At 36.5% G+C, this 17,564-nt stretch overlaps 1 protein-coding gene across 5 annotated transcripts in view; it reads left to right on the top strand.

The window, feature by feature from the left end:
• The window catches only part of PRMT3 (protein arginine methyltransferase 3), a 123,313-nt gene that overhangs the window by 13,843 nt on the left and 91,906 nt on the right, over positions 1-17,564 (top strand). For 4 of the 5 annotated variants that reach the window (XR_015158058.1, XM_086385533.1, XM_086385534.1 and 1 more), the window contains one exon: positions 6,320-6,441. The exons of the other annotated variant lie outside the window; for it this stretch is intronic. Coding sequence is in view for 3 of the 4 variants with exons in the window: in XM_086385533.1 (XP_086241659.1) it covers positions 6,320-6,441 (122 nt within the window). In the remaining variant the exon portion in view is untranslated. The remainder of the gene's footprint in view (positions 1-6,319; positions 6,442-17,564) is intronic. 5 annotated transcript variants of the gene reach the window in all.

A 17,564-nucleotide genomic window follows, 5' to 3' on the forward strand; every position in this document is an offset into this window, starting at 1 on the left:
CTGTTCACAGGGATTCTCCAGGCAAGAATACTGGAGTGGGTTGCCATGCCCTCCTCCAGGGGTTCTTCCCAACCCAGGGATCAAACCCAGATCTCACGCATCGCAGGTGGATTCTTTACCATCTGAGCCACAAGGAAAGCCCAAGAAGACTGGAGTGGGTAGCCTATCCCTTCTCAAGAGGATCTTCCTGTCCCAGAAATTGAACCAAGGTCTCCTGCATTGCAGGTGTATTCTTTACCAGCTGAGCTACCAGGGAAGCCCAATTTCATGTATAATGGCTTTATTTCATGGAAGACTTTTGTGATGCTGATCTGTGGTGCAGAATACTGATAACAGAAATGCTGATTGGTGTTATTCATTACACTTTTTTAATTGAAATTCATTAATTATAGTGATTTAACTTAAACTTTGCTCAGTCAGGAAAGTTTTTCTTAAACCATGTTTTTGATTTACTGTGATTCTTGTTAATTTCAAATGTACAAGATAAACCCCATATCAAAGCATTTAATTATTATTTTAGTTCACATTAATTAGTTAAAACTTAGTTTAAAAACTCACTTGGTAAATAGGGTCAAATATTTTCAGGTAGAATTTATATTATGTGCTCTTTTTTGAGACCATTTTATGAGATACTTTATATTTTACAATTAGTCTTTATATTGCCTCTGGTTATTTCAGAGATGATCTTTCATGGTGTGTATGAGTATATGTGTGAAATTTGTGTCATATATTTTTTCGTCCCTTGTGAATTTTTCCATTTTTTCTTCACTTTCTCTTTACCTCCTTCTCTACATTGGCATGGTACCTAAGAGTTCAGGTTTTCTATTTGTTCCACCTTACTGGAAGTTAGTCCACTAATTTAGTCTAGTATATGATTGTCTCTGCCACTCACATACCTTTGCTTGGAAATTTTCCCCCTCTCTTTCTCCTTCAGGGTCTTCCCAGGTGGCTCAGATGGTAAAGTATCTGCCTGCAGTGTGGGAGACCTGGGTTCGATCCCTGGGTCGGGAGGATCCCCTGAAGAAGGGTATGGCAACCCACTCCAGCATTTTTGCCTGGAGAATCCCATGGACAGAGGAGCCTGGTGGGCTACAGTTCATGAGATTGCAAAGAGTCAGACATGACTGAGTGACTAACATACACACACACTTTCTACTTCAAGACTATGTATACTGGTAACATCAGGTTTTCGTAGTTTGCCTTCATTTTAAAAGATACTTTTCTAAAGTTATTTCATGGACCTTATATGATATTGCAGTAGTGACCCACAACCTTAATATATTGAAAAGACTGTTTTCCTGAGTTTTATGTTGGTTGGAGTAACACATATATACTCTTGAGAAACCATAAATGCCAAGCAAACCTAACCACACATTGATAAAAGAAAGCATGTTAGCCAAAATACTAAGGAAAAATACTTCTAATTTATTAAGAAGCCCTCTCCTAACTGTGGCAGATTTAATCTCTTCAGTAAAAGCAGTAGGTACAACATAAAATAAACTTTATATATTTTCCATGGTCATGTATTTTGTCCAAAAGTGTATAATATATATGGTATTTCTATAAGTTACAAATAAAAAATTAAAAGCAGATAATGACTGTGTACAGGTCTATGAACCCAGTACGATGTGTTTCATATACATAGAAATATTCATAATTACTTAATTTCCTGATTAATCTTATGATTACTAATACTTTTGTCTTTTCACTATTTTCTTATGTAATTCAAAAATTGATCAAATATGTATCAATTTCTAACTCTTTAAAGCATATTCAGGATATAATTCTCCGTAATTAACAGTAGTAATCTGGAGATTTTATGTGATTTGGAATACTCTTCTTTGTATTATACTATGGCTGCAGATGTGGAAAATATACTACCATACATTTAAATAGTGTTGGATAATTTATAGATTTTCAAATGTGTTGTCTCTTTGCTGTATAATATACCGTAACTAGGGATGGTAGGTATTTATCTCCATTTAATACATGAGGAATTTGAAACCAATAGGTTTAAGACTTGTCCTAAAATAGGCAACTAAAAAAACAGGACTTGAAGGTTTTAGTCCTAGTCTAGTGCCCTTAACCCTGTGCCCCTGTACTTTAAGGAGAAAATAATTAGGGTGGGATTCATTAATGACTTTTTAATTCTCATTATTTTTCATGCATAGGTCCTGTGTGGCATGACAGAACATGTTCATGAAATTTCTTAAATATAGTTCTTTTTAAAAATGTATGGAATAATATGTCTTCTTAAGTTTTATACCATTGTTTTTGTTTTCATTTTTCTTCATTAGGTAGATAAATTTCATATCACAGCTCTAGCTTCTGTATTATATATTGTTTAGGGCATGGTAGAAGTTGATTTTTCAGAAAAGGGATTAAAATTTCTTTTCCTCTCCCTCCATCCTTCCTGCTTCCTTTCCTTCTTTCCTTTCTTAATATTGTTTTAATTCACAAAGCTCCTGTGGAGGCCATATGGTTTCTCAGATTTAATTTAACTTTCGGTGGCATAATCTTGTTATCGCTCACTTATAATTAATTTCTATTTGTAGTTCATTGAAGACATTCACAGTTTGGTGCCTTTTTTATGCTTTTGATTATTATCTACAGTTAAAATGTTTTATATACATTCCTTCATTGTTTTATAAAATAGTGTATTTTATTATCATTCTCCCTCTTTATTGGTTCTATCAAGTTTTAGTTTATTTGCCCAAATACCTAACTCTGAGCTAGATGTAATAAATAATTAGTATGCAACTAAAAATATAATTTAAGTATGCACTTTTAAAAAAGCAGCTTGACCTATGTTTGAGTCAGGCTTTAAATTACCCACTGTATGATCCTGAATCTGTTTCTTTCTCTAAAGCTCTCTTTCCTTCAGAAAGAATTAAGATTTTATATATATATATGCATATAAATTATGTGTGTGTGTAGTTTTACAAGATAATACATACTCTAATTGGAGTACATGATATATATCCTGCTGTACTTCGTTGTTGTCACTTGGCAGTTTCTCTAAGATAATCCCTTATTTAATGTTATTTTAATGGCTCAAAAATTCAGTGTAAATTGGTCATAGTTCTAATTTTTTATATTAGAAATAATGCATGTAAAAATATAAAATATTAAAAATCTTTTTATAAATGTAGGAATAGAATAATAAGATAAATTCTTGCAGAGAACTCTCTGGTTCAGAAAGGTTCTACCCTGGATGGAGTTCGTGCTGCCAGCTTGTCTTTCCAGAAACTGCATGAATGTTGATATTCAATATTCCCAAGCACCATTGCCAAAGCACTGTGCTGTCAAACTTGGTAAATTCTACACTGATCTTTTATTTTTAACTTTGCAAATATTTCAGTGAAAGTTTCTGGGAAGTCATCACTTACTGTTGTGTTGTATATATTTTTACATTTTATTATTTTATGCCATGTAACATTTCAGGTTGATATACTATAACCATGCTGTAAATATATATGCTCTGCGTTACAGTATTTACTTGATGGTGTGGTTAGTATATTTATTTGTAACTTAAAAAAATGGTTTTGCAGTGGTATTTTATAGATTTCATTTTACAGTTTTGAACTCTCTTAATGTATGAAGTGGTTATGTTAAAATGTGCTGACTCACCCAAACAGGTAACATTACGGTCAGGGACAGTCGCATTCTCCCTAAGCAGCCTCAACCTTCTAAGAGGGGCAGAGAGGATAGGGGACACAGAGTAGCAGCCTTTTGACAACCTTATTTCTTCAATAGAAATTAAGACTATTTAGATTCTCTCCTCTGGAGTCAGTTCTGGTATATTTTAAAAATGTAATGAAACAGACTTCCCTTATACTAGTAAACAGTGCAGAAGATAAAATGCATAGGAACAGACTTGAGTATGCAGGACTTAAATGAAAAAGATTTTTAAAAAATGCCACACTCCTGAGGAACATAAAAGATGATTAAAACAAATTGAAGTTCTTACCATGTTCCTGAATAGAAAACACAAAATGAAATTGTGTTCTATAAATTTATGTTTTAGTTCAGTCCCCATAAAAATACTAAGACTTAAAAAAAAAATAGACAAGCTGATTCTCTTAGGCTTGTGGAAAAATGAATATATTACCTAGTGAAAAAGTAGTTGTTGAACAATGTAATAGATTCTTTTTAAAAAAATTTTATTTTATGTTGGAGTATAGCCAGTTAACGGAGAAGGCGATGGCACCCCACTCAATACTCTTGCCTGAAAAATCCCACGGACAGAGGAGCCTGGTAGGCTGCAGTCCATGGGGTTGCTAGGAGTCGGAGACGACTGAGCAACTTCACTTTCACTTTTCACTTTCATGCATTGGAGAAGGAAATGACAACCCACTCCAGTGTTCTTGCCTGGAGAATCTCAGGGATGGGGAAGCCTGATGGGCTGCCATCTATGGGATCGCACAGAGTTGGACACGACTGAAGCGACTTAGCAGCAGCAGCAGCAGCAGCAGCAGCAGCCAGTTAACAATGTTATGATAGTTTCAGATAGATAGCAAAGGGACTCAGCCATACATATACATGTGTCCATTCTCCCCCAAACTCCTCTCCCATCCAGGCTGTTTGATTGAGCACAGTTCCCTGTGCTATACGGTAGGTCCTTATTGGTTTCCATTTTAAATAAAGCAGTGTGTACATGTCCATCCCAAACTTCCTGACTATCTCTTCCCCCAATTCGCCCTGCTCTGGCAACCATAAGTTTGTTCTTTAAGCATGTGAGTCTGTTTCTGTTTTGTAAATAAGTTCATTTACAAAGATTCATTTACATAGATTGAACATTGCTCAGTTGCTCAGTCTTGTCTGACTCTTTGCAATCCCGTGAACTATAGCCCACCAGGCTCCTCTGTCAGTGGGATTTCCCAGGCTAGAATACTGGAGTGGGTTGCCAATTCCTCCTTCAGATCTTCCCAACCCAGGGATTGAACCTGCATCTCCTGCATTGCTGGCAGATTCTTTACTGTTGAGCCACGAGGGAAGCCCTGTAGATTGAACAACACGATAGGTAAATTTTAGGTGTGTTTTTCTAACAGTGGCTTCCCCGGTGGTGCAGTGGTAAAGAATCTACTGCCAAGCAGGAGACGTCTCATGGGTTTGATCCCTGGGTCGGAAAGATCCCCTGGAGAAGGAAATGGAAATCCATTCCAATATTCTTGCTAGGAAAAGCGCTTCATGGACCTATTTAAAATTCTAAAAGAGTGTGTGTGTCCTCTCCCCTTGCCCTAAGCTCTGCTCTGTGCTTGAGTTTTCTTTATCACACTACTATTCCCTATTACTGTCTATTCTTGGTTGTTTCTGAGTATTTTGCTTAATGTGTTTCCTTGGTAATTTGTTTTGTTTATTTATTTATTTATTTTACTGTGAACCATGCAGGTTTCATTATTATTATTCTGGGAAGAACCATATGAAATTCTTGATTAGAAATAATTATTACATTCCAATCCCAATAACATATTAAATTTCATTCTTCTTACTGTTACTACCATTGGTAATGAATATCTTTTGAAAACTTAAATTCTCAAGTTACTGAATTCTTAAAAGCCTATTTTTTATTGTATCTCTATAATTAAATGAGTTAAATATTAAACTTTGGAAGTGGAGTGGGTATGACAATATTCTATATTATAACCATTTTTAAATTGTTTGGATCAGACTATCCTGCTTAGGTTAACTTCTGGTACTCAAACTTGAGAAAGCTTATTTCTGTTAAAATTTAGGATTACTGAACCTAAATTAGAGCATGCATACAATAAGGAAATAAAAGACAGACAACTTCCCTAGTAAGTCTGTGGAAATTGCTCATTTCATATAAAACATTTCTTAAATTTACATTGTTGCATATGATTACAATAAACTGTGGCCAAAACAGTTATGAATTTAAAATAATGTAATTATATGTTCCATTTACCCAAGTAGAAATTATTACCATGTTTGGTGAAGTTTAAATTTTGTTGTCTATTCCTAGCCAGAAACATCATCACGTATGAATAGGATTTAAAGTGTTGCTGCTAAGGCTGCTAAGTCACTTCAGTCGTGTCCGACTCTGTGCAACCCCATAAATGGCAGCCCACCAGGCTCCCCCGTTCCTGGGATTCTCCAGGCAAGAACACTGGAGTGGGTTGCCATTTCCTTCTCCAGTGCATGAAAGTGAAAAGTGAAAGTGAAGTCGTTCAGTCGTGTCTGACTCTTTGCGACCCCATGGACTGCAGCCCACCAGGCTCCTCCGTCCATGGGATTTTCCAGGCAAGAGTACTAGACCTTCTCAATAACATGTATTCTTTTTCTTTTATTTTTATACCAGGTAGTTTTGGATGTTGGTTGTGGAACTGGAATTCTCTCTATGTTTGCTGCTAAAGCAGGGGCAAAGAAGGTTCTTGGAGTTGATCAGTCTGAAATACTTTACCAGGCAATGGATATCATTAGGTAAATGCATTTTAAGGCTTGAGTTAAGATTATTTTTAAATTTGATGATTAGGAGATTTTCTTGTCTTTAAGAGCTGTCCAGTGCAGACCTAAAGCCCTTATCTTTGAGTAAAATTTCATTCCAGCACAGTAAGATTTTAAGTTGAATTGACCTAAACATGTTTGAAGTATGAACAGTCTTTTCACTTTCCTTATTATGAGAATTATTTTTATATAGTTTTCTATCTTTTCAATTATGACTATGGATATGCTAATTATAATAATATTAAATTAGAAATCATGGATGTATAGGGTAATGTTAGAAAATGGGCTACAAAAGTCAATATATCAGTATTTTGTTTACCAGATAACAGTTCAGCTAAAAGAAAACTAAAGGTTATCATTTTCCTTTTAACAGTACTGGTAGCCCTGTGCCTCCTCAAATTAAAATGTGAAGTCCAAAATGGCTACACACAGATTAGAGTGGATTTAGTTTATCCCCTAAAACTTAATTTTATTCTCTAAAAATACATCCTCTCTTTGAGGAATTAAGTTAGGTTAATTGACCAGTGGTTGATTTTACAGTTGGTTTATATTCTAGTAAGAAGACCTTTATTTGAATTACAACTTATAAAACTAGATTTGGTTAGTTGTGTACTTAACCAAAGCATGTTACATTTGCAACTCTTGAGTAATTTCCAAAATAATTTTAATAACAGGCTTCTCAGCAATTCTTTTTCCCCCCAGGGTTATTAAGATATAATTGACACATAACATTGTGTGACTTTAATGAAAACGAATTATAAGTGTATTTCTTTGCTACATTAATGTATTAACATAACAGCTGCCACCGTAGTGTTACTTAGCATCTCCATTGTGTCACAGGAAATATTGGGTTGGCCAAAAAGTTTGTTCCGGTTTTCCCTTACATCTTACAGAAAATCCCAAATCAACTTCTTGGCCAACCCAATAATTACCATTTCTATTTTAGAAGGAGAACATTAAAGGTATACTCTCTAAACAACTTTCACCATGCTTACGTTACATTCTTGGCAGTGATCCTTCAATGGTCCTCTCACTGATGTGTATATTTTATTCTTAAAATTGATTAATGTTGATCTTTTCTGGTTTGTATAACATTTAAATAAATACAATTGTGTAAAATGTTTAAATTTACAATTTTATTGCATAGTGTAGAGTGTAGTGTTGTGGTTAAGCATGCAAAGTTTCAGGCTTCCCTCATGGCTCAGAGGTTAAGAAACCGCTTGCAGGCAAGAGACCTGGGTTTGATCCCTGGCTTGGGAAGATCCCCTGGAGGAGAGCATGGCAACCCACTCCAGTATTCTTGCCTGGAGAATCCCATGGACAGAGGAGCCTGGCTGGCTACAGTCCATGGGGTTGCAAAGAGTCAGACATGACTGAGCAACTAAGCACATACATGAAAAGTTTCAGTTGGACAGTTTTGAGTCCTTGCTCTGCGCCTTCCCCATTGTTTGAACTTCGATTAAATATCTAACCTCTTTGAAACCTCAGCTGTTTCATTGTAAAAATGAGAGTAATGATGATAAGGAGTCAGTAATGGTTATGAACAAGGTAAATAAGTGGTAAGTAAAATACACACCTCAGTCTCTTTGGCATATTGCCTGACCTGACATGTAGTAGGTATTCAGAAGTTAACAACTGTTACTGTTAACAAGCACCAAATGAATGTTAATGAAAAAATGACATTGCTCTTGCTTAGATTTTTTTCATAGATAGAGGATGGTGGTTATTATTTTCATATTGGAGAATGTGCATATGTGTTGCATGTGTGTATACAATTCCATAATCTGAGAAAGTTTTTTTTTAGTTTTTGTTACCATTAACTACAACATCATTTTGCAGATTCTGTAAATAGCACCCTGTCTTGCTTGCACCTTGCTTTCCAAACAGGTATGAGAACTGATATCCCAGAGAAGAGATTGTTTTACGTAAATTAACAAAATTTATTGTTGATAGTTAGATTATGGTAAGATATTTCTATTAGAAATATGGGAGACCCATGTTCATGTATATATTTATTTGTCATTTTTGATTTCTGTGAGACTAGATGTGCTCTCATTTTTTTTTAAGAATACTTTAAAAAAATTATTTATTTTTGGCTGCTCTGGGTCTTTGTTGCTGTGTGCCGACTTGAGTTGCCTTGAGTGGGGTCTGTCTTTGTTGTGGTGTGCAGGCTTCTCAGTGTGGTGGCTTCTCTTGTGGCGCATGGCCTCTAGGTTTTTGGGCTTTGTAGTTGGTACTCGTAGGCTCTAGAGCTCGGGCTCAGTAGTTGAGGTGCATGAGCTTAGTTGCCCCGTGGTATGTGGGATCTTCCCCGTCCAGGGATTGAACCCATGTCCCCTGCGTTGGCAGGCGGGTTCTTCACCACTGCACTACCAGGAGGGTCCAATGTACTCTCACTGTAATTCCTCTGTGGAAGAAAAAGATGGTGATACCACTCATTTGGTTTTCATTTTATTTCACAGAAGCCCTAATTCCTAGTGATGTTTTAGAAATACATTTTTACAATGATTATATTCAGATTCTTTGTGTATAAAAGTTAGTGCTGGAATATATAGAAATTTTACATGAGAGCATTTATTGAAAGTGACTTAGTATTCAGTTTTAGGCACTTCAACTTAATAATAAAAGTTGCTAACATTAACTTAGTACTTTGTATTGAATTTTTTTTTTGAGGTAGGTACAAAAACAGTATAATATTTTTTTTTTAGTAGAGATTAAGCAATTGAGACATGGAGAGCACATCCGTTTCCTTATTTGTAGTAGTGCCAGGATTGGATCCCATAGTTGATCCTGACAGCCAGTCTACTATGCTGTGTCTCCACTGCACTGCTCACAGGGCACATATTTATTGTGGCCAGTAGTTTGCTTTACTTAGAACCTATAGCGTTTGAATATTAGACCTTTATGTTTTGGATGAGCCAACATTATACTTTACTTCAAAGATGTTCTCCTTTGCCTTTTTTATATTGTGAAAAGATAAGATAGCTATTTCCGTAGTGTTCATAGTATCTCTCCGTTGTTTTCCATTCAAAAACTTGAAATGTACACTGTGGATGAAATAACCTCTGTTCTTCTGTTTGTGGATTTATCTATAAAAGAATTTTCATGAAACAGTTTATTGTTAATGTCTGCAGCATTTTCTGGCTCATTTTTCTACCAGATGAGAAAGCAGAATAGCATACTTCTCTCAGCATCTAGAACCATATGACTTGATTTCTAACTTTGGCTTTTTGACTAGCTTTATGCTAATGGAAAATTGCTTAACTTCTTTAACCCTGGTTTCTTCATTTATAAAATGAGGTTGATGGTAGTATCTGTCTCATAAGATTGTTATAAAGATTGAATCCACTTATAGTGTTTTGCAAAGTGGCTGACATGTAAGTGAAGTGAAGTGAAAGTTTCTCGGTCGTGTCCGACTCTTTGCGACCCCACGGACTCAAATGTGACCCCATGGACCCCAGGCTCCTCCGTCTGTGGAATTCTCCAGGCCAGAATACTGGCAGTGGGTAGCTGTTGCCCTTCTCCAGGGGATCTTACCAACCCAGGAATTGAACCCAGGTCTCCTGCATTGCAGGCGGATTCTTTACAGTCTGAGCCACCAGAGCAGCCCGGTTGACATGTAACTGCTTACTAAATGTTAGTAGTAATTATGATAATATTAATAGATAATTACAGTGATATGTTTGATTTGGCACCAATGCCTCCAATAATACTTTACATTTGATTGGTTATGTTTCTGAAATGATCATTTCTTGCCGCTATCCCACCAACATATGCTGACTCTCTTTTCTGTATTCTGTTTCATGATCTCTATTCTTTTATACCATAAAGTTTCAAGCTTTAGTCAGCTTTATTATGTATTCACTCTCCTCCCTTGAAATCTACTCTTAGCTTCTCTTATACTTGTCTATTATTGCACTGGGGCTTTCTAGAACCATCATCAATCAGTGAAAGCAGCTCTTCTGATTAGCAGGCTGTGAATTGTCTTTAGCAATTCTGAGGCTGCTTTTGCTGCTAGAAATTTGTACACAGCAGAATTTCTGTAAAACTCCCTAAGCTTACATCTGTAACAAGATACTTTAAATTCTAAAAGATGGATAGTTTTTTTTTCCCCCCTCTTTAAGTAGGAAAAAATTTTTATTGTACCAGTCATGGAACTAGATTTCAACCAATAAAATCTACCACTGGCTATTTTAAGTCAAACTGATTGAAAGAGATTTGTTTTGTTTTTAAATATATTTATTTTAATTGGAGGATAATTGTTTTATAGAATTGTGTTGGTTCCTGCCATACATAAAAGATGAATAATTACATGTTTCATATTCTTTTAAGCATATTCAACTTAACAATCCTTGAATTGTGCTCAAAAAGATGATAAAATAATTTTATCTCTTTTATTTAAAAGGGAGATGTAGCATTTCTAAAGCAATGAAAGACGTTTTATTAGTAGGGGCAAATAGAACTCAAAGTCATACGTGGGAGGAATGAAAAATTGTTTCTTTTTCTTACTCTCACTCTCCGGTGAATAATCATTCCAGAAGCATAAATGTCCTGAGGATAGCAAAGCTATTCAGTTGGCAGGCTATCGTATCCAGTGTTCACCCTCAGGAAGCAAAGGTAGCTTCTGGTAATATTTACCTTTACTCTGACTGCCTTTGGTTTCGCCTTGACTCTGCAGTGGAAAGCTCATTATTCAGCTTTTTGGATGTTTTTGCAAAATTTTCATGAGAAGGTTGATCTGTCATATGACTGTAATGCAGTACTTTCAGTCTCACTATGACTTTAAAGATGCAATCTTTTATGTTACCTGTGCCTAGAATACTGTTAGAAATGAAACAGATCTGTTTCATTTTTATGCTTAGATCTGTTGTCATATTCATGTAAGTGTTCTTCTCTAGATTCCAGGACAAGAGCTTTATCTTCTTAGTATTTTTAGGCACTTAGTAACTTAACACAATGAATTTAAAGATAGTGGTGGTATATATAAGATTTGGAACAAGATCACAAAATACACTAGGATATATTCTTGAATTAAGGGATATTCTGTCATATCTTGTTTCTGAATTCATTTATTTTTGTTCATTTATTTATTTATTTTTAGCTCTGCTAGGTCTTTGCTGCCGTGTGCAGGCTTTCTCTAGTTGCTCAAGTCGGGGCTACTCTTCATGGAGGTGGCAGCTTCTTACTGTGGGCACATCTCTTGCTGTAGAGTGCACTAGCTTCAGGAGTTGCTTGCGGGCTCTAGGGTGTGGGCTTAGTTATTGTGGTGCACAGGCTTAGGTGCTCCGTGGCATGTGGAATCTTCCCGGACCAGGGATCGAACCCTTGTTAACAGCATTGGCGGGTGGATTCTTTTTTTTTTTTTAACTTAGAGGTTAACTCTGCTTTACAGTGTTGTGTTGGTTTCTCCCTACATCAACCATAGGTACACACATGTCCCCTCCTCCTTGAACCTCCCTCCCACCTGCTGCCCCGTCCCACCCCTCTAGGCTGTCACAGAGCACCAGGTGAGCCCTTGTGCTACACAGCAACTTCCCTTTAGTTCCCTGTTTTACACATGGTAATGTATATGTTTCTGCCACTCTCTCAATTCCTCCCTCCCTCTCCTTCCCCTCCTGTGTCCATAAGTCTCTTCTGTCTGAATCTCTCCTGCCCTGGCAGGCATATTCTTAACCACTGAACAACCAGGAAGTCCTCTAAATTTAATAGAAATAATAAAAAAGGAAGTAAAAGCTGAAGGAAACTTTGAAGCAGTGATGAGGATAAAAATGGTTAAAAACAATTTGCTGCTCAAAAGTCTTCTAATGAAGGTGATTAAGATGGTTTACATGGAGACTAAATTCTGTTTTTCTCACATCTTGCCACCTCCTTAATTTCCTGTCTACTTAATGGTCCTGTCTTGGGGATCCCATGACTACAGTGATTCACTGAAAGAACTCACATGATTCAGTATAAAGTTGTATTCACAGCTTCACTGCTAAGATTTATGATAGCAAAGAATACAGTCCAGGGACAGCAAAGAAAAGATACCCATCAGTAAAGAGGTCACATTGCAGGCTCCCACAAAATCCTTTCTTTGCAAGAGTCACGCAAGATGTGATTTTCCCTCTAGCTGTGAACCTCAGAGATTCTTAAGAGATGCCTCAACCCAAGCAAGTTCGAGTCTTAACAGTTTATGGTTCTCAAAGAGAACTAACTGGTGGCATAGGCACATGACCGCTGTGTGATCAGCCATTGTGCAGTGGTGTCAGATGCCAGGTGCGTATCAGGAATCTTCTGTTAACTTCACACATGCTGTTCTCCTGATTTGTCTTGGTTCACATCTTCAGGTGTTGAAAGCAATAGCAACCCACTCCAGTACTCTTGCCTGGAAAATCCCATTGGACGGAGGAGCCTGGTAGGCTGCAGTCCATGGGGTCTCGAAGAGTCGGACACGACTGAGCAACTTCACTTTGACTTTTCACTTTAATGCATTGGAGAAGGACATGGCAACCCACTCCAGTGTTCTTGCCTAGAGAATCCCAGGGGTGGCAGAGCCTGGTGGGCTTCTGTCTGTGGGGTTGCACAGAATCAGACATGACTGAAGCTACTTAGCAGCAGCAGCAGCACATCTTCAGGTGTATTGAATAGCATCATTAACCAGTAAATATAAGAGTGTTCAGGAGTTTTGTTTTTAGGATTTGATCAAGAATTATTGCCATGGTTACAGAGATAACCAAGAGAACAGACCTGCATTAACTCTTCTCACAGGTTAAAATTGAAAACCTGGGGCTGATACTTGACCTCTCCTTCTCTTTTACCAGCAGACTTACTGGAGATAGAGTCCTCGTGAGAATCCTTGCTGTTTCTCAAATCCATCCTTCTTCTACTCCTTGATGTAGCTTAAATTTATGCCTTCATTCACATTCTTGTATTTTTTATATACTTATCTGAATTAATGCGTTTGTATATAAGTAGCTGAGTTATTTGGCTCTCTGTTATCTACTCTCTTAGTGTGGCCAGGTTGATTTCCTACCATTTCTCATCTCTTTTAAATAAATAAAGGAAGAAAGGGAGTGAAAAGATATTTTTGTGTTGGGAAGATGTGAGAGGAAAATGGAGAGACTAAAAATTACCTCTGATCCTGGTATGAGATCTCACTATCAGCACTTTGGTAGGGCTTTTTAAAGACTTATCACATGAAAATGTAAGCTTTACTAGAATATCAGCTCTCCAGGGTTAGACAGGGATTTTTTTCTTATTCATGGACATACCCCAACCATCTGGAAGGGTACCAGGCATGCAGGTATTCAGTGTAAATACTTGTTGAATTAGTGAATGGGTTTTCAAGACCCAGGACATGAAATAGTCAAAGCTTGCTGAAAACCCATTATCTTTCTGCTTGAATTTGCATTATTCTCTAACCTTCCCCCGCACCCCCCCATTTTATTAGAAGCTAAGCTATTGCTAACTTAAAACAGTAAATGTCCTCAGTGTTAGCTACACGCCTAAAACCTATAAACAAAAATTATACATTTGGGAGGGAGACAGCTCATGAAATACACTTAATAAAGGAAATTGGTATGTGTTTTCTGTTATCTGCCTCAGAAGAAAAGAGGGAGATCTGTTCTGGGCAACACTTGAGTCTTCTCTGATGTGTGCACTGAGCACTGGATCCTTCCTCACACGTTTACCAAAATGGTTTGATTACCCTTTTTTCCTCCACTGAATTATATCTTTGGTTCTTTGATAGTACCATCTAAAATCTCCATGCATTTATCAGTTTGTTACATTTTGTATTACTTTGTTGTCATTTTGGCATGCTTGGGGAACGGGAGAAACATGTATGTTTGGGTGCCATAGTGAACTGAAAACAATATTATGCCTTGTATATTTTTGTATTACAGTATTCCCCCCACCCCACCCCCATATGCATTTTGAAAAAATTATTACCTAGGTATTCTTCTAGGTGAATTTTATAGTCATTTTGTCACCAACTTTAAATGTCATTTAATTGATAAGATGTTCATTGTATGAACACTTGGTACTTTATGCTGTTTACACATCTGTCTCCCTGCTAGACCCTGTTCTTCGTTAGAATCTAGACTGTGTCTTTTTTAAATCAAAATTGCATTGGGCAGAAGTACATTACAAATTTGATCCTGTTTTCTCATTCTGCTGTTGCTGCTGCTGCTAAGTCGCTTCAGTCGTGTCTGACTCTGTGCAATCCCATAGACAGCAGCCCACCAGGCTCCCTTATCCCTGCGATTCTCCAGGCAAGAACACTGGAGTGGGTTGCTATTTCCTTCTCCAGTGCATGAAAGTGAAAAGAGAAAGTGAAGTCGCTCAGTCGTGTCTGACTCTTTGCGACCCTATGGACTGCAGCCTACCAGGCTCCTCCATCCAATGGGATTTTCCAGGCAAGCGTACTGGAGTGTGTTGCCATTGCCTTCTCCTTTCTCATTCTAAAAATCCTGAAATGGCTCCTCATTGCCTCTAAAAACTAGACTCCTTAGCATTACCTCTGACTACTTCCCATCTTTGTCACTACATACTGCCTCTTGCTGCTCTAATCATACTAAACTATTTTTAGCTCTTCACATTTGCAATTTGTCTTCCATACACACACACACACACACACACACACACACACACACACACACACAGGCAGTTTGTGCATACATAGATGAGGCACCCTTTTTTACCCCCATATTCATACATATCTTTATGGATGCTCTGTCTTTTTCTGATTAAAATCGAATGTCATTCAGTTAAGGTCTTCTTATATTAGCTCCTATGAAGCCTGTGTTCTTTACCTTTCTCAGTGCCTTAGACCATGTTCTTAAGTGCATGAACTCTCTCTCTCTTATCTCTGTAAGCCCAGTATCAGGTAATTACTCATGATGATGTCCCTGTATCATGAGATAAAAGTTAAATTGCTGCTTCTGAGATAGGAAATAATATAAGATAGTGATTATTGCTCTAACAAAATATCCACTCGGAAAAATAATTTCAGTGTTTATTGGATTAGTTAAGAGACTTACTTAACATACCCTTTATATTATGGTGTTGTATTTCTGAAAATTAAAGCTATGCTACTTTTTGAGCAGGTGTTTTCAGAGATAGAATTCATTTGGAATGCTTTTTATGCTAAAGTAATGTTTAGTGATTGGCCTCTTGAGAGAAGAAAAGTAAGTAAAAATCTATAGTTTTTTTCATGAATGGTAAAATCAGGTGGTGATTAAGATGAGCAGGCTCGCAAATGGGATTATCTCTGTGAATCACGTCTGTGTTGCAATGTTTTAATACAGAATCACTGGGAATTATGGCCTTTTGTCTGTTTTTCTGTGTATTCCCTGAAATCTTAATCTTTCCAGTTGTATTTATATTCCAACAAGTAATTACTGAGGCAGATAGGATTATGACTTGTAGTAGACAATAAACAGCCTGAGCAGATGGCCTTTTACAGGACATGTCTTGTTTCAGCATGAGCATCCTGAAAATATTTCTAAGGCTGTAGGAACATTGTGATCTTCCAAGAATATTGCTCTTTGTTTCTTTTGAAGTGTTTGTACTTATTAAGCCTTAATAAAATATTTCAGTAAATGTAATCAACTACAGCAATTTCATCATAGAGAATTTTATTGAATACCTCTTTTAAAAAGCTCAAATATGATATAAGCATCCTTTTTAACCTTTGTCTGAAATGCACATATTAAAAAGTACATAGCACATAAATTACGTGGTAACATAAGTACAAATAAGTAATAGGAAAGAATATTTCCAGCACTTTAGATTTCCTCCCCTCTCCATCTGTCCTTTCTCAGTAAGATGCTCTCCATGCTTGATTGGGTAATGACCATCCTGGCTTTTGTAGTAATCACTTCCTTAATATTGCTTTATATTTCACTTTAATCATTTATTATGCATTATTTTAGTCTAGCTTGTTTTGTTCAACATTTTTAGCGTTCATTTATGTTTATTGTTACATAGAATGGTATTGATTAGTATATCCCAATTTATCTTTTCTATTCTTGACGGGAATTTTTGTGTTTTCCGGTTTAGGTCTATTTAGAACGATTTTGTTATGAACCTTTTTGTCCATGTGCTTGGTACACATCTGTGAGGTATATGTTTAAAAAATAGTGCAGACTTTAGGGAATACATGTCTTCAGATTTCCCTGGTATTGCCAATTTATACTTGGCAATATGGTGGTAATACCAATTTATACTTCTACCAGTAGTATGTAACAGTTTGGGTTGGTATTGCCTACCTTTAAGAACTTATTCCAGTTGGTTGTATAGCAGTGTCTCATTGAAATTTAAATTTGCATTTCTGTGATTGTTAATGTGACTGAGCACTTTTTCCTGTGATTATTGGCATTTGGATTTCCTTTTCTGTGAAGTATGTGTTTGTCTTTTGTTTGCGTTTCCATTGACTTGGGCCTTTTTCTTATTTATTTGTAGACAGTCTTTATTTTGTATGTGTGTTTGAAATGTTTGTAAGCTTTATGTAATGAAAAAATTCTTCTATCTTGCTTTTTTACTCTCTCCAAGTATCTTTTGATGTACTGAAATTCTCAGTTTTCATGTATCATCATCATTGTTTATGGTTATCACTATATGTGAATTGGGTAAAAATCCTTATGGAGGTGTTTTCCTGTATTCTTGTGTAAAATTTTATAGTTTTTTAAAAAATATTTAGATTTGTAATCTACTTGGCATTGTTTTTGTATATGGTATGAGGTAGTGGTCCAACTTTTTAAAACTTAGTAGCAGTAGTAATAGTAGTATTAATCTGTTTAAAAATGACCTAGTTGTTCCAAAGACCATTTTATCCCCTCTACTTTGTACTGTCATCTTTGTCAGGAATCAAGCGTACATATATGAGGCCAGTATAACCTTTATACCAGAACTCTGCTAAGGCAGGACAAAAACTTACAGGTCAATCATTTATGAACATATATGGAGAACATCCTATTCAAACTATTAGAAAACTTAATTGAGCAGTGTGTGCTTAGTTGCTCAGTTGTGTCTGACTCTTGCAAGCCCTTGGACTGTAGCCCACCAGGCTCCTTTGTCCATGGAATTCTCCAGGTAAGAATACTGGAGTGGGTTGC

The sequence above is a fragment of the Bos grunniens genome, chromosome 29 (genome assembly GCF_055505025.1).
Source record: "Bos grunniens cultivar Pamir isolate PY7600 chromosome 29, Bosgru_T2T1.0, whole genome shotgun sequence".
In the NCBI taxonomy this organism is placed as follows: Eukaryota; Metazoa; Chordata; class Mammalia; order Artiodactyla; family Bovidae; genus Bos; species Bos grunniens.